The sequence below is a fragment of the Natator depressus genome, chromosome 3 (assembly GCF_965152275.1).
Source record: "Natator depressus isolate rNatDep1 chromosome 3, rNatDep2.hap1, whole genome shotgun sequence".
Taxonomy (NCBI): Eukaryota; Metazoa; Chordata; order Testudines; family Cheloniidae; genus Natator; species Natator depressus.
The window spans coordinates 62,901,012-62,916,023 of NC_134236.1; the positions used below are offsets into that span (position 1 = coordinate 62,901,012).

General features: G+C 39.2%; 1 protein-coding gene across 1 annotated transcript in view; it reads right to left on the reverse strand.

Moving 5' to 3' along the window:
• Positions 1–15,012, reverse strand: part of PHIP (PHIP subunit of CUL4-Ring ligase complex) — a 296,706-nt gene that overhangs the window by 168,131 nt on the left and 113,563 nt on the right. Inside the window, exons 10-13 of the mRNA XM_074948017.1 lie at positions 4,447–4,517; positions 3,555–3,655; positions 3,426–3,466; positions 2,204–2,302 (exon numbers count right to left, since the gene is read on the reverse strand). Of these exons, the coding sequence (XP_074804118.1) occupies positions 2,204–2,302; positions 3,426–3,466; positions 3,555–3,655; positions 4,447–4,517 (312 nt within the window). The remainder of the gene's footprint in view (positions 1–2,203; positions 2,303–3,425; positions 3,467–3,554; positions 3,656–4,446; positions 4,518–15,012) is intronic.

Below are 15,012 nucleotides of genomic sequence, written 5' to 3' on the forward strand. Positions count from 1 at the left end.
CAACAAATTTGACTGACAATCTCTTTTGATGTTTTCAATAAATTCTCCCAACACTCTTGTCAAAGAGAAGTACCTGATCATCTTTTCATCAAGGAAAGAAACTCTGCAGTTCTTTTAGTGATTTTGAAAAGAAACTAATTACACTGCTCAACCTAATCCTAGTAATAATGCTGCTGAGCTGAATACTGGTAACATGTCAGCTCAAAGCCTGTATGGATGCTAAGGAAGAAGCTGAAGTAGCAAGAAGAGAAGCAATCATTCTAATCTGTACTAATGTGTGTTGAAAAGAAACAATTCTGCAAATTTGTTAGGACAGCTGGTATAAAAGTAGAAGCACAATATACAGAACAAGAATCAGAAGTGAACAAGCCCTATATACTCTAGTAAACAATCTACATTCTGTGGCAAGACTCATTACAGCACTCTGGTGTAGCAGATGTGATAAAACTGTAGAAACTTAATTTAAAATTACCAAATGGAGATTTTTAAATTAAATATGAAAATGAATAAAATAATCAGTACTAGAGTACTATAAACGCTTGCATTTTGATAATAAGCTTTATTCACAGTCCCACATTTTCAGTTTTCTATGTCCAGCTGATTTCTGTATTAATGTATGACTGCATCACAGGCTATATCTCATTAATTCTGCTCCACCAAAAGGCATGTTAATATAAACAAGGTTCTGGAGGCTTCTGGCTTTTTTTTTTCGCTTTTTTTTTTTTTAAACCACTGCATTAGTTAAACCTATGGGGGTAAAAATACTGGAAGCCACCTGAATCTTGTCTACATGAGGTCTCCATTCAGTGAAGCTGAACTGATGAAAAATTTATTTCTAAACTTCCTCAGCACAAACAAAACTTAGAAGATGTCCAGGAGGAAGCTGGCAGTTTTGCAAAAGGGTAGGAGACAGAGATAGAAATTGCAACCACATGCACTATCTTTGCAGACTACAGTATTAACTTCATGAACGTTATATGGATCATTGTAGGCTAGTGACTGTATTCTACTTAATGAGACAGGGTTATCCTATGTTCTCCAGGAACTAAAAACTGTGCAGAATAAACTACTGCAGTCCACGGGACTACAAACAAAACCAGAGAAGTACCACATGTTGGGGTAATTTGCATATATTGGTTCAGGCTAGGCTTCAAGAAACACAGGAGACAAAGAAAGAACTTGGGGTATAAAGGGCCAGCTTGACCTAACAGGGGTTTCTTCCTTTTGATTCAACAAATGAACAAGGCGTTTTGTTCAAAGGGGGACACAACCATGCTGAAAGGTCTGGAATCTGTCAGGATCTCCATAGGACTGATGGGGGATGCTGATGAAGTATTTAGATTCTTTTACTGTCTTATATGTATTTTTCTGTATATTTTTATCCTTAAATAAATGTACTCTGTTTTGAAAGAGCTGTTTGGTTACTTAGAACCATTGGTATTTCCTGGTCATAACCCTGGAGAGAAAGTGCAGACACACAGTTGTCACAGATTTTAAGTCACAAAGGCAGACAAAGCCTGTTTTTCTTTCTGTCTGGTAGTACCATCTCATGCTTTTACTTAAACTTTGACTTAGTCTACAGTACAAAAAGTTTACCAGTGATAGCTATACAGATATTACTACACCAACAAACCCTCCTAGAGTGCTTTTTGTCAGTATAACTTATACCAGTTCCCTGAACAAAACAAGTTATACTGGCAAAAGCACTTTTTTGCCAGTATGAATGCATCTGCACTAGGGTTTTTGCACAATGTTTTAAAAAATGTCTTTAAAAAAAAATCACCCTCCCCAAACTGACATCACTATTCCAGAAAAAGTTTTAAGTGCAGACCTGGCCTTTGCCTCTTTGCTCCAGAAACATATGTAGGTCCTTTAACATGGGTCTCTAGAAAATCACCCATATGCTCTGCTAGCTCCGTGGCGGGAAGATTTTAGCAGCAGTTTTCCTTTGACCTCTTAATGAAACAGTAGTGCAAACAGGAGTTAAGGTGCATCTAAGAAGAACTAGCTTGAGCAGCTGAATATGTAGACAAATATATTTAAAAATAAAGTTGAAATCCCTGCTTCAGAACAATATGCTTTATATTTAACTCCTCTAAGTGATTAGGTGCTATGTCAGTAAATAGCATTAGGGTTGAACACACTTCAAATTTGCACCATTTGATGCAGACCATTTGAAAGCCAACCATTTGATGTTGCTTACCCTGTTGGACGAGTAGCCATATCTAACAAAATACTCTTCCACTCCCTTCGCTTAAATTGCCATATCCGTGCTGTCCCATCACGGCTTCCACTCACAAACCTACAAAAGAAAAATTACCATTCAATATCAATCAGAGGTAAGCCGGTTCATATGAAAATTGATTATGGAGAGAAAATGCTATTAATCATTAGGTTTTTATTCTGTAATGTACTACACAAACGAACCAATATACCTGTTATTTCAAAAACTCTGCACTGCTGATTTTGGGTGAAATGCACTTCACTCTTTGCTCTGTTGAATGTGGGACCACAGTGGAGACATCAGGGTAACTCTATACAGATGCTAAGCCAATGCCCCCTCCCTTCATACAGTCCCAGTGCAGTAGCTAAGTGGTACAAAAGGCCAAGATGCCAGGAAAGCAGAAATTAAAGGTAAAGACACACCTTATTTCAACAAGCAAAACCTATCCCTGAAGTAATTTGGAACTGTGTATTTTGTCGTAGTTGCTATGATATCTAAATTGAACTTTTTTCTCCCTGATGGCTTAAGTTGGAAAAACCTAGTGGAACTCTCCCAAGCTCAGTTTAGAGCAGTTTATATCATGATAAAATTGCATATTGGAACACTAATTGTCAGTGGGGGAAATGGTTGCCTTCCTAATGAATTTAAATTTCTTTTCTTATCTTTCATGTCAACCACCCAGAAGAGCTTTACAAATTATTGTGATATTTATAAATAAATATCTACTCCTCATGAATTTCAAGCAAACACTGTCCAGAATGCTCTTCCTTACCCTACCTGATCATTTTTGCTGTGAATCAAGTTGCCACTTACTAAAAATGCTATTTAAATAGCCTTCTAGGACAACTGATAAAGTATACTAGAAATATTTCCAAAATGTACCAATGCACCTTTCATCTCTTCATAATCCACAAAAAATGTGGTCATTAAGTAACTAAGCATTAGGGACTTGTAACAAAAGTGATGATAAAGAGGAAGCCATATAATTATTTTAAATAAATCTAATGATGACCCATAAAAATTACTAAATATTGCTTTAAATACTTTAAATACTTTAAATATAAGTTGACATAGAATGCTTCAAAACATACAGCAAAATATTTCTAAGAAACTCGAGAAAACAACTGACATTTGGAAATTATTTTCGTGAGGTTGCAAAAATTGTCCTGAAATAAAAACATACAAATATTCGCTTGCTTACCTGTTACTAGTGTTAGAAAACTGAATGCTGTCAACTTTGTCCTACATAAAGAATACAGAAATTACCAGTGAATTCAATCTATCAACACATTTTAATCAAATACTTATGTAATTTTAAAATAGTATTTACAGTATGAAACTCCAACTCTGATATCTTCTCTGGCTGACCTGATCCAAAGAAATAAACCCTAATGATGTGATCTGTACTTCCAGTGGCCAAAAACATTCCACCTAAGAAAGATAAGCACAAATAAGCAATAGTTAAAAGGCAATGTAACATTATTTGAAAGTTGTCAATGACCTTAAATGTATTAAAATTTATTTTTATTACCATAAAAAGTTATACCTATGTTGACTCATTTTTCATTGTCTATTTAATATTCAAAATTACATGAAAAATCTGAGACACCAAACATGTTATAAAATTTTTACATGTACACAAATGATTAGATATTCCTAATTTTTCTCAAAACAATATTAAGCCATTCTATTTTTTAAAGTAACTTTTCATAAGCAAAACAAATGTAGGATTTTATGTATTTATTTATTTTTAAAGAGGACATGGACAAAGGGAGTTGGTTTCCAAACTCAACAGAAGATTTAAATTCTCTCTGGTCATTGGAAGCAGAATTTCAAAAATACTTAGAAGCTTAGGTCCAGTTTTTAACTCTACTTGTCCAAGTCCTGTATAAAAACTTCTGTACATGATGTGTAAACAAATCCTTTGATGCTCTCCCTTATGCTCAGTACACATTGCACTTGGAGGAAACTAAATCACAAAAACACATTAACTAGATTTTATACCTAATGATACCCCAAGTATTCCTATATAGCAAATTGTCTATGCACACAATATGAAAATCTATTATTAATAATAATTCTGAGCTCTTATATAGCATGTTTCTTCAGTAGAGCCCATCCAACTAAGTACACACACTGTAGTAGTACTATATTTTACTAAGCTCCTTAAATGCCTTATTACAAATCCTTATATTAAAGAGGTAGAAAATAAAATCCTTTACCAGCACTAAAAGAAGAACAGATCATTTGAACTCCAGGGCGAGGACGTTCCATAAACTTTGTTGGCCTCTGACTACAAATAAGAAAATAATTAAATTAAAAAAATCATTTTTTTCCTTAGGGATATTATCATAATCAGAAGCAAGTCTGTATCTCAAAAATAAGTACAGAAGAACAAAATTAAACATGAAGTAACAGATGGCTAGCCATTTATAAACAATTTTATGTCACTATGCTTCATGATCTGATCTCGTGGAAATTACAGTCTGCATGTATAACAGATTTCTAGCACACTTAATGAGTTGCACTATATTCTTACACAAAACCATGCCCAAAGCCACTTTCAAGAAAAAGAGGTGGACCTCAATAGTGCTGTGTTTTAAACCAATGAATACATGTGACCTCAGCTGTTCCACGGCTTTCAAAGAGCAAAAACCCCTTTACACAGCACACAAAAAAGAAAGCTAGAAGTTGTTTAATAAAAAGATATGTTGAACAAAGGAACAGGTATTAAAAATAGACCAGACTTTGCAGAAAATCTATATTCTTTGTAGGTAGCATTATCATCACATTGCCCCAAAATTTCAAAAAGCATCATGATCTCCTATGTAACTTCCATATATTTGTTCCCTTTTGGACATTTCACTATCTGATATGAGTAGTAGAAATGTCAACTAGAGCTTTAATGGTCTAATCCTGTGGCATAAAAATAAAAAAATTAAAATCAAGAAAATCCAGATGTTTGTTCTTTTAATCCTTACTCTCTGATTTTACATATATACTGCGGCAGCCTCAAAACAGTAGGTTTTGCATACTATACCATCTGCAATCTGAGAGCTCAGTGGAGAGCAGCACTTACATGTGGTCCTTGTTGTAGCTGATTTATACTAAACTCTAAATACTTACATTAAAATTATGTAGGCTTTCCTTTCACGTAAGAAAATAGGAAAATGTATTCATACCTTACTGAAAATTTCATTTCTAAGAGCAATGAGGTCCATAGATCTCTGACATTAAGTTTCTGCTTTATGCAGCCTTAGAGGCAAACCAGACCTGTCAGTCAGTGGCTCCACCTCCAAGAAGCATGCCAGCTGCGACACTTCCTCAGCCAAGAAAATCTCTAATCACTATATATTGCTATATATCAATACTACCAGTCCCCATACTAAGCAAAGATTGCAATGAAGAAATAGATTTTAAGTACCAACTAATAATCCTGTATCGTTCCCAAAGAAACACCCCGTTCAAGGTGGACTAAAACTATGAACCTCATTATTCCAAAAGTAAAACATATATGTGTTTTCCTATTCTTGTTTGTAATGAGGGCCACAGATCCATGACACTGGGATTTCCATAACAGTATCCACTCAGAGTGGGAAAAATACATATGCAAAATAGGATAACCCCTTCTTAATTGTTATTAGAAGGGGTTATGCAAAATAGGATAACCCCTTCTTAATTGTTATTAGGACACTACAGCATGGAGCACCCATTTACTAAAGGTGGTATCGACTGATGATTAAATGCCCAGCTTGGAGAACTTGGAGAAGGTTTACACAGAGGACCAGGTGGCTAGCTTTACAGATTCTCCCATATGAAATTAATCTTTCTGTCCATTGAGTTACCACAGACCTGAAGAAGAGAAAGCATGTGTGCAAGCATACACGCACACTCTGATTTTGGAAGAGGAAGTTATACTTTGACTTGCAGGCCTCCAAGATACAATGCCTTAGCCAGCTGGAATTGGAAGATTAAGATCTTCTTTTCCCTTTGACACTGAATCACAGAGCAAAAACAGCGTATTTCTGGTCTGTAAAATTAATATTTATTTTGAGAGTTGTGCAGATATCCAAAATATGCCAGAATTTCTTTTTGGGGTGAGAGGGAGCTGGACGTAAGGATTGAATGACAATTTCCTGTGCTCTATGCAACTATGAGTTAATCTTTGGTATGAAGCCAAGATTGGTTCTGAGTACCACTTTATCTTTACGGAAAGTGTAGTATTAAGGTTCCCAGGAGAAAGATCCCCTGTGAGCAGAAGTGACTGCTATCAAAAAGCCATTTCAGTTGTGAAGAAGTACTGAGACAACCTCACGAACGATCCCAGTGGAGGCCAGTAAGGTCATGAAGAACCAGGATAAGATCCTATGGAAGAGCACTGTGCAGAGATTTAGTTCTCCAAAATGGGACCACCAAAATCACCAATGTCGGTTCTTGTATGATCTTTTATAGTGTTCTAGTGGGAAGATGAAAAGGAGAGAAAGGGTTCAGGAATCCTCTTGACCAATTTTGTGATAAGAGATCTTGTTGCCTTGGTTTTGTGATCCTGCCAATGAGAGAAGAACATGTGAACACTGTGATTCAGGTGGAGAAAACACAGATCAACAGGAAAAATGAATAAATCTACAAGTAGTTTCCATTGTGAGTAATCTATCTAGCTGCTGAGCCAGTCACCTGTAATATTTTCCTTTATATGTGAAGGAAGCAGGCTGACAGTGAACTCTCCTCCGCCCAAGGCATCAGAAAGCGAGTTTCTCTTTATTGACCTGTGCTGTGCATCTTGTTCCATCTTGTCTGTTGATGTATGACATGGCTGAGGTGTTGCCTTTCATGACCAGCACATAAGGGGGGTCTAGATACAGGAGCTGAGCCTTGATACCATATTGAATTGTACTGACTTGTAACCAGTTTTTACTGTCTTTGCTGTTGTTTGGACCACATTCTCCAGAATCTGGGTGAGGGGGGGATGGGACTCAGCAGGGAGTCTGGAGGGCTTAGTGGGGGGTCCGGGTGCTGGTGGGGTGGGGGTTTAGGTGCAACTGGTTGGGGGTCTGGGTGCAGGGGGCTCATCAGGGTGGGGGCTGGTCTGGGTGAAGGAGGGTGGGGTTCGGGGGGCTGACTATAGGAAGTGAGGCTCAGTGGGGTGGGGGTTCGGGTGTGGGAGGCTCAGTGCGGGGTTCTGGGTGCAGAGGAGGTCTGGGTATACAGGGGTCTGGATGCACGGGGATTGTGAGGGGAAGCAAAGAAATCTGCGGGGAACATGAATTCTGCGTGCACACAGTGGTGCAGAATTCCCCCAGGAGTAGTGAGTGAAGCAACTGAGGGAGGAATAGGAATAAAGTCTGTACTGACTTCATAAGAACACAAGCCCACTGAGGAACATCTATACTGGAATCTACTGATCACAGAAGCATGTGAACATGGGTTGACCATTTTGATAAGATTCCTCAGCTTCTCCCATCTTTCCTAGTAAATGAAAACTTTTTAGAGAGCCGTATTTATCTCTACTCTGAGGTGTGGAAACTGCTGAGATATTAACTAACTACTCACAGTTTATCAAAGCTCTGGCTCTCCAGTATCATTCATCTATGGCCCTGCCTCTGGATGGGGCTTGAATAAGGTGGTTATCAAGGAAGGGACAGACATGGAAACTCTCCTGTCTGAGAGCTGCTATTAACACTATCAACACTTTCATAAACACTTGCAGGGCTGTTGGTAAACCAAAAAAGACAAGGACCTGTGCTAGTAGTGTTGTGCTTCTAAAGCAAAGCAACTGTGACACTGCTGAACTGGGATAGGGGGCTGGGACTCCTTCAGATCTACCGATGTCATCAGGTGTCCCATGCTCATGGAAGCTAATATGAATATTAAACGTCTCCACCTTGAGTTTTAATTTCTTCATTAATCTGTTGTGTTATTACACATAAAGAACTGACTTGTAGCCTGCTTTGACTAAGAACAAGATGTAGTAAAGGCCTCAACTCTTTACTGGAAAAAGGGACAGGGTCAGTTACCCCCATTCATGGAAAATGAAGGATGGCTGTCTTCACATTTAATCTCTTTTGTGGATCCTTTGACAAGTGAGATGGGGTAAATCTGTGCCTTCTTTATGCATCCCAGGATTGCATAAGCTTTTGGCCACAGTATCACACTGGGAGCTCGTGTTCAGCTGATTATTCACCGTGACTCCCAAATCTTTTTCAGAAAGTCACTGCTCCCCAGGATAGGATCCCCATCCAGTAAGTATGGTCTACATTCTTTGTTCCTAAATGCATACATTTACATTTAGCTGTATTAAAACACATATTGTTTCCTAGCGCCCACTTTACCAAGAGATCCAGATAACCCTGAATCAGTGATCTGTCCTCTTCATTATTTACCACGCCCCCAGTTTTTGCATCATCTGCACACTGGTTAGTCTCTAAGGTGCCACTAGTACTCCTTTTCTTTTTGCAAACTTTGTCAGTGATGATTTTATGTTTTCTTCACTGATAAAATAGCCAAGGGCCAAGAACAAATCCCTGCAACAGACTCCTGGAAACAGACCTGCTTAATGACAACTCCCTATATACAGTTACATTTTAAAATCAGTCAGCCAGTTTTCAAATCCATTTAATGTGTGCCATGTTAAATTTATATTCTTCCAGTTGTTGTTTTTTTTTTAATCAAAATGTTGCGTGGTACTAAGTAAAACACCTGACAGAAGTCTAAGTATGTTATATCAACACTATTACCTTTATCAACCAAACTTGTAATCTCATCAAAAAATCAAGTTAATCTGACAGGATATGTTTTCCATAAACCCATGCTGATTTGCATTAATTACACCACTCTCCTTTAATTCTTTATTAATCTAGTCACACAGCAGCTGCCCCATTAACTTGCCCAAGATCCACAACATACTGACAGACCTAGAATTATCTGGGTCATCCCATTTACCCTTTTTAAAAATTAGCGTAACATTAGCTTTTTTTCAGTCTTCTGGAACACCCCTAGTGCTCCAAATCTTATTGACAACTAACATTAATGGTCCAGTAAGCTCTTCACCCATCTCTTGTAACACTCTTGGACGCAAGTTCTCGCCCTGCTGATTTTAAAATGTCTGACTTCAGTAGCTGCTGTTTAACATGCTCCAGAGATAACAGTGGAATGGAAGGAGTGTTATCATCGCCACATGATGAGAGTGTATCATCTGTTTTTCCACCAAATACAGAACAGAAATATATCAACACTTCTACCTTTTCAGCATTATTGACAATTCTACTATTTCCATATAGTAATGGATCAATACCATTGTCAGGATTCTTTTTGTTCCTAAGATATTTAAAAAGCTTGTCCTTGCTGTCCTCAGCTCTGGTGACCAAGATTTCGCCTTCTCTCTCAGCTTCCCTTATCAGTTTTCTACAATTCCTAACTACTGATTTATATTCATTATTAACAAATTCACCATTCTTATATTTTTATTTTTACAGCTCCCTTCACTTCACTTCCTCTCTAAACCAGGTCTTTTTTTAACCCCACAGCCTTCTTCCTTGATTGTGGGATTGTGACTTTGGGGCATCTAGTAAGATATTCTTAAATGATTCCCAATTATTATTCACATTTTTCTGATTTAATCTTTCTCGCACCTGATTTGGATAATAACTGTTTTCAGCTTTGTGAAATTGGCCCCATTAAAGCACCAAGTATATATATTACTGGTCTAGATTTTATTCTGCTTACGTATTATAAACGTGATCAAGCTTTAGTTCTGAGATCAGTTCCTCTTTATCTGTTAGGACAAGGTCTAACATAGAACTTCCCTGTGTTGGCTGCAAATTATTGAGTTAGGAAACTGTCATCTACCATGTTTAAAAATTCCAAGGATGTTTTAGTACTGGCAGCATGAGACCTCCAGCATACATCACTCAAACTGAAGGCCCCCCCCATGATCATGCAGTATTTTTTCCCTACACATTGTAGGTAGGCACACAAGAAGGCAGTCCTACTGCGCCTTAGTGTGATTTTGTGGTCTGTAGCACACAACAGCTAGTACCCCATCTGTCCTTTATCTGTTAGGACATTGATCCATATGCATTCAAGATCATTTTCTTCCAAGTTATTAGGGACTCGGAAACAGGTAATGCAATTTTTGACAGTGCCACTCCCCATTCCCTTTTGCTCACAGTCCTTCCAAAATAGGTTATAACCATTTAACATTCTAGTTGTGCAAGTCATCCCAGCAGGTTACAGTAATACAAACTAGATCAAATTTAGGCTTATAAACGAACAGCTCTAATTCCTCATGTTTACCCAGGCTCCTAGCATTGGTGCACAGGCAATTAAAGAATTTCTTTCTTTTGTGTCCTTTGGTTCCTTGATGAATTTTCTTCTGAATATCTCCATTTTATACTGAGTGCTCATATCACCCCTCTTTTTACCCTTCCCTTTTGCTATTAGTTTACCCCCTTTCTGACTATTCTAGCCAGCCTGTCCCCCAGGAGATCGGTCCCCCTTCTACTGAGTTGGAAGCCATCCAAACTATACAACTCCTCTCCCATAGAAGATGGACCCATGTTCTACAAAACCAAAGCCCTCCATCCTACATCACTTACCTAGCCAGTGATTCTCTTCCAGAATCTTCTGCCTTCTGTCTTCCTTTGCTTGAGGGACAGCAAGGATCACAGAGAAGATGGCTTGGACATTTTTCTTTTCAGCACATATCTACTACCTGTGAGATATCCCGTGACACAATGTCATTTGTGCCAATATGAACCATCACCACTGGATCCTTGCCCATCATCTTTAAAAGCCCATCCAATCTTAGAGTGATGTCTCGTACCATCCTGTTGTCCAACTGTCCTGTGCAGAAATTTCTTCTGCTTCTTCTGAGTATTGAATCTCCAACAAGGACCGTCTCTCTATTTTGGACAGTTTGATAACTCTTTGCGAGTCAGTTTGATTTTCTTAAAAGTTGGGCCAAGCTGCTACTTGTATGTATGTTCCAGACTGCGTTCTGTTTCCATGTCAGTGCTGTCCAACTGTAACAGCAGGATGGGTGGGGTTAGCATGAGGGGGGTGGGGCTGGGCAGGCTTTGGCAGCTAGGCAAGAAGCTTCTCTGGTCCTTTAATATTGCACTTCAACCTCCCTTCTTTAAGGTGGGAGGAGGAGGGAATGGCTCTCTGTGCCAGAGCAAGAGGACTTTGCTGCTTTCTGGGAACTCTCCTACTTGGGGGAGAGAGGCTGCAGGAAACCCTGCCCCAATCTGAACATATGGGAGAGACCTGAGTCTCCAGAGAACCAGAACAGATCTCCAGAATAGGCATTCAATCAGTTAGGAGGTACAGGAGACTGCATCTGGCTTTCCCCTTCTTAGTCTCCTCCACGCTGCACTCTGTGTGGTTGAGCAGGGAGGTAGAGGAAGAGTCCCAGTAATTATGAGGAGAAAATGAATCCCCATGTCAATAAAGACAGAGAGCAGATACCTGGAAGTTTGAAGCCAATTGAAAAGAAATTCTATATATTTGCTCTGTAACAAGGTGGAGCTGATCTGCCTCCCTCTTGCCCAGAGCAGAGACATTTGGCTGACTAAAACAAATATGTCTGATGTCATGGATCTGTGGACTTCACTACAAATAATAAGTACAATGCAAGTTCCCAGTCTCATGGAAATACTTAGTACAATTTCAGTCAACAGTTTAAAAGGTGGAAAAACTTTTCAGCTTAGAAGACCCTTTGACCCCAACCAAAATTCATGGAAGCCATTAGAATTCAAGGGCATTAGTTTTTGAACTTTAAGTTCTTATGTTGAAAAAAACTGCATTAAGACATTTCTGGGTTCCCAACTGTCTCTCTACCCCTATCAATTTATGTTATCTACTAAGGCTTTTAAAAACTACTTGGGGTCCAGAATCTTAGCGATCCAATTTATGCCAGCCAAGTATCTAGTCGCTTGATAGTTAGAGGGCAAACTTAGCCCACTGTAATAACGTCAACAGATTTCTACCGATTTGTTCTAAGTGTTGAGGCATGGGACATAATAATAGCAAAAGACCATAAGAAATAACAGTAAATACATAAAAAAGAGAAAAAAAAAAGTAAGACTTTTGAGTATACTTTGAATAGTACTAAAGAATTAGCAGTATGGATGTTTGGAAGAAGAGAACCACAGAGTGGAACATGAGTAAGGGCCCAATATTAAATGCAAACAGCAGAAAAAAAGGCACCAAAGATAACCATGATAGTTAATATAATATGTGAATAACAATATAAACAAAAATCAAATCATACAAGTACAATGATAAATCAGAGGGAAGGACCTTAATGTCAGATGTGAACTTGACACATATCGAGGGTGGAGGCTTACTAGCTGCAGATATCTAAAATACTTGAGAAACTGGGACTGAAAATTTATTTAAAAATTGACAAACAAAAATTTAAATCAGGCAAGTTGCACAGATCTATGTAGACTATTACTTAGAACAGGCTTGAAAGCTTGTCTCTCTCACCAACAGAAGTTGGTCCAACAAAAGATATTATCCCACCACCTTGTCTCACTTAGAACAGTAGACCAGTAAGGCAACCACTGCAATAATATAGCCACAGGTATGTCTACTGGAGCTGGAAGTGTAATTTCCAGCTCAGGTTGATATAACTGTATAAGCATTGATTGAGCTAGCATGTAAAAACAGCAGCATAGCTGTGGCTCAACCGGCAGTGGGATGGATTAGCTGCCCCAAATACATACCTGGGATTGAAGACAGGACTGTAGTTAAGGCAACTAGCCCATCCTACCAACCATGGAGCTACAACTACATGGCTATTTTTAGCATGCTAGCTCAATCAAAGCAAGCATGGGTATGTCTGTCTAAAATTACACCTCCAGCTCCCATGTACACATACCCTATGAGAGAATCAAGGCATATACCAGTTTTTTAATGTGATATTTGTCAAATAATTATGGATTACATTGTTACGTACCCAGAAAATCCCTATGCATCAACATCATGTCCACCCATAAGGCCCTATATACCCCTAGAACTTTTGATATAACATTTGTCTTGCAAAGTAATCTTCCCTGCCTTCTTCCCTCAGAGCAAATTTGGGATAGAGGGGGAAAAAAAAGTTTGGAAGATTTAATTAATCTCTCCCTCCTTCCTTCAGCAGAAATAGATTTCTAAGTAGCAGGATCCTGCCTTTGGTTCTGCAAAGTAGTGTGTTTCCCCCTGTGATGGAATATACAAACCCCACACTGAGCAACAAGGGGTTAAGGATCTGCTCTGGGCTCAGCCAGCCCTGCCCTGCCACACATGCAAGAGATGCACAGGCTGGAGGAGGAGTTAAAAGGGAGCAAGACAGCTCACTTGGGGGTAGACCAGGGAATGTTTTAGAACTGTAACTTGCAGCTCCTGAGAAAAGAGCTGAGGGAAAGCAGGATCCCTCCCTGAGGACCTGCTTCAGGTACACTGTGAGAGGGAAGCATTCCTCCTCCTCTCTCATGTGTACTCAGTTTATTTGTGCTAATTCTCCTTGTCCTGTTTATGAGCTACCCCTGAAGCGGAGAGACCTGGAACTAAACTGACTGGCGGGCCAAGGAGCCAGCCGCTGCCCCAAGGAAAGAGTTAACACACCATGCCTGACCACGAAGAGGTGCCATGCGGTGAGCTGACCCCATTCATGCCTTCCTGTTCAGTCTGCAAACTGTGGACAACAGAGGGATGGTAGGAAGTGGTTCAGAGAGAGCAGCCTGGAGGCACTCTTCGGTGTTGGACCCTTTTGTTACCCTCAAAGGGCCCTGGGCCAGAGCCTGGGGCAGTGGGAGGGCCCAGGCTCCCCTACCAAAACCCCCTCTGCAAATAGAACTACCTAAGCCCTGATCACTAGGTGACACTCCCCACAAGTGAAGATCAGCACACTCCCACAGCAGCACTACATGTTGTAAATGAATATCTTCTATTTTAAACTACCCCTGGAAACCTTCTACTCTGCTGGAGTGCTGCTGAGATCATGCTGCTTAGGTACTGCAGAGGAATCTTCTACAAAAACAAGAGGCCAGGGAAAACCACTGATTCTTGCAATTCCATCTCCAATGTAAAGAATTAAAATGGAGGATCTCAACTATTAAATGGGAGAGGAGATTATGATTTTTCTTCCTCTGAGGCTATCCACTGAGACTTTCCCAATAATGCGCCTACCAGCTATTTCCCACCTATTCTTCCCAGAGACCCACTACTTCAGTATTCTAGACATGACCACAACATAATTTCTAATCCTACAAGACATACTTTATACCTCCTCCCCAAAAGACATGCCAACTAATAACTACTTTATACTATCCAAAAAACAGTTAAACCAACTAAAAAAAACCACTTATTCCCTTCAATACTTGTCCCCAGGCCCATGCCATCTCACAAAAAAATTCTGACTAAACCAATATGTACCGCAGATGTGAATGAACGAGAAATAGTCAAACATCCCATATCCTAAGTAGCCTCAACATCTCCACTCCACTAACACTTTATTCTACAGCCAATAGACTCCTTGTTCCTCTACCTCAGCATTCCCACATCTCCATCCCCTCAAAAGACTGATCCTTTACTAGCACCCATTAATATATATATATATATATAATAATCAGAGCCCCATATATTCCACAATTCTGTCCCTGCAGAATGTGCTTCAAAACGGAGCTCCATAATCTCAGGTTTGATAAGGGAAAAAAATGTTTCTAGTCCTTGTAACCAAGGAAATCATATTGGAAACGATGAATAACTGTAAACTGATGTAGAGAAGTTCGCTTGAGTCTGCA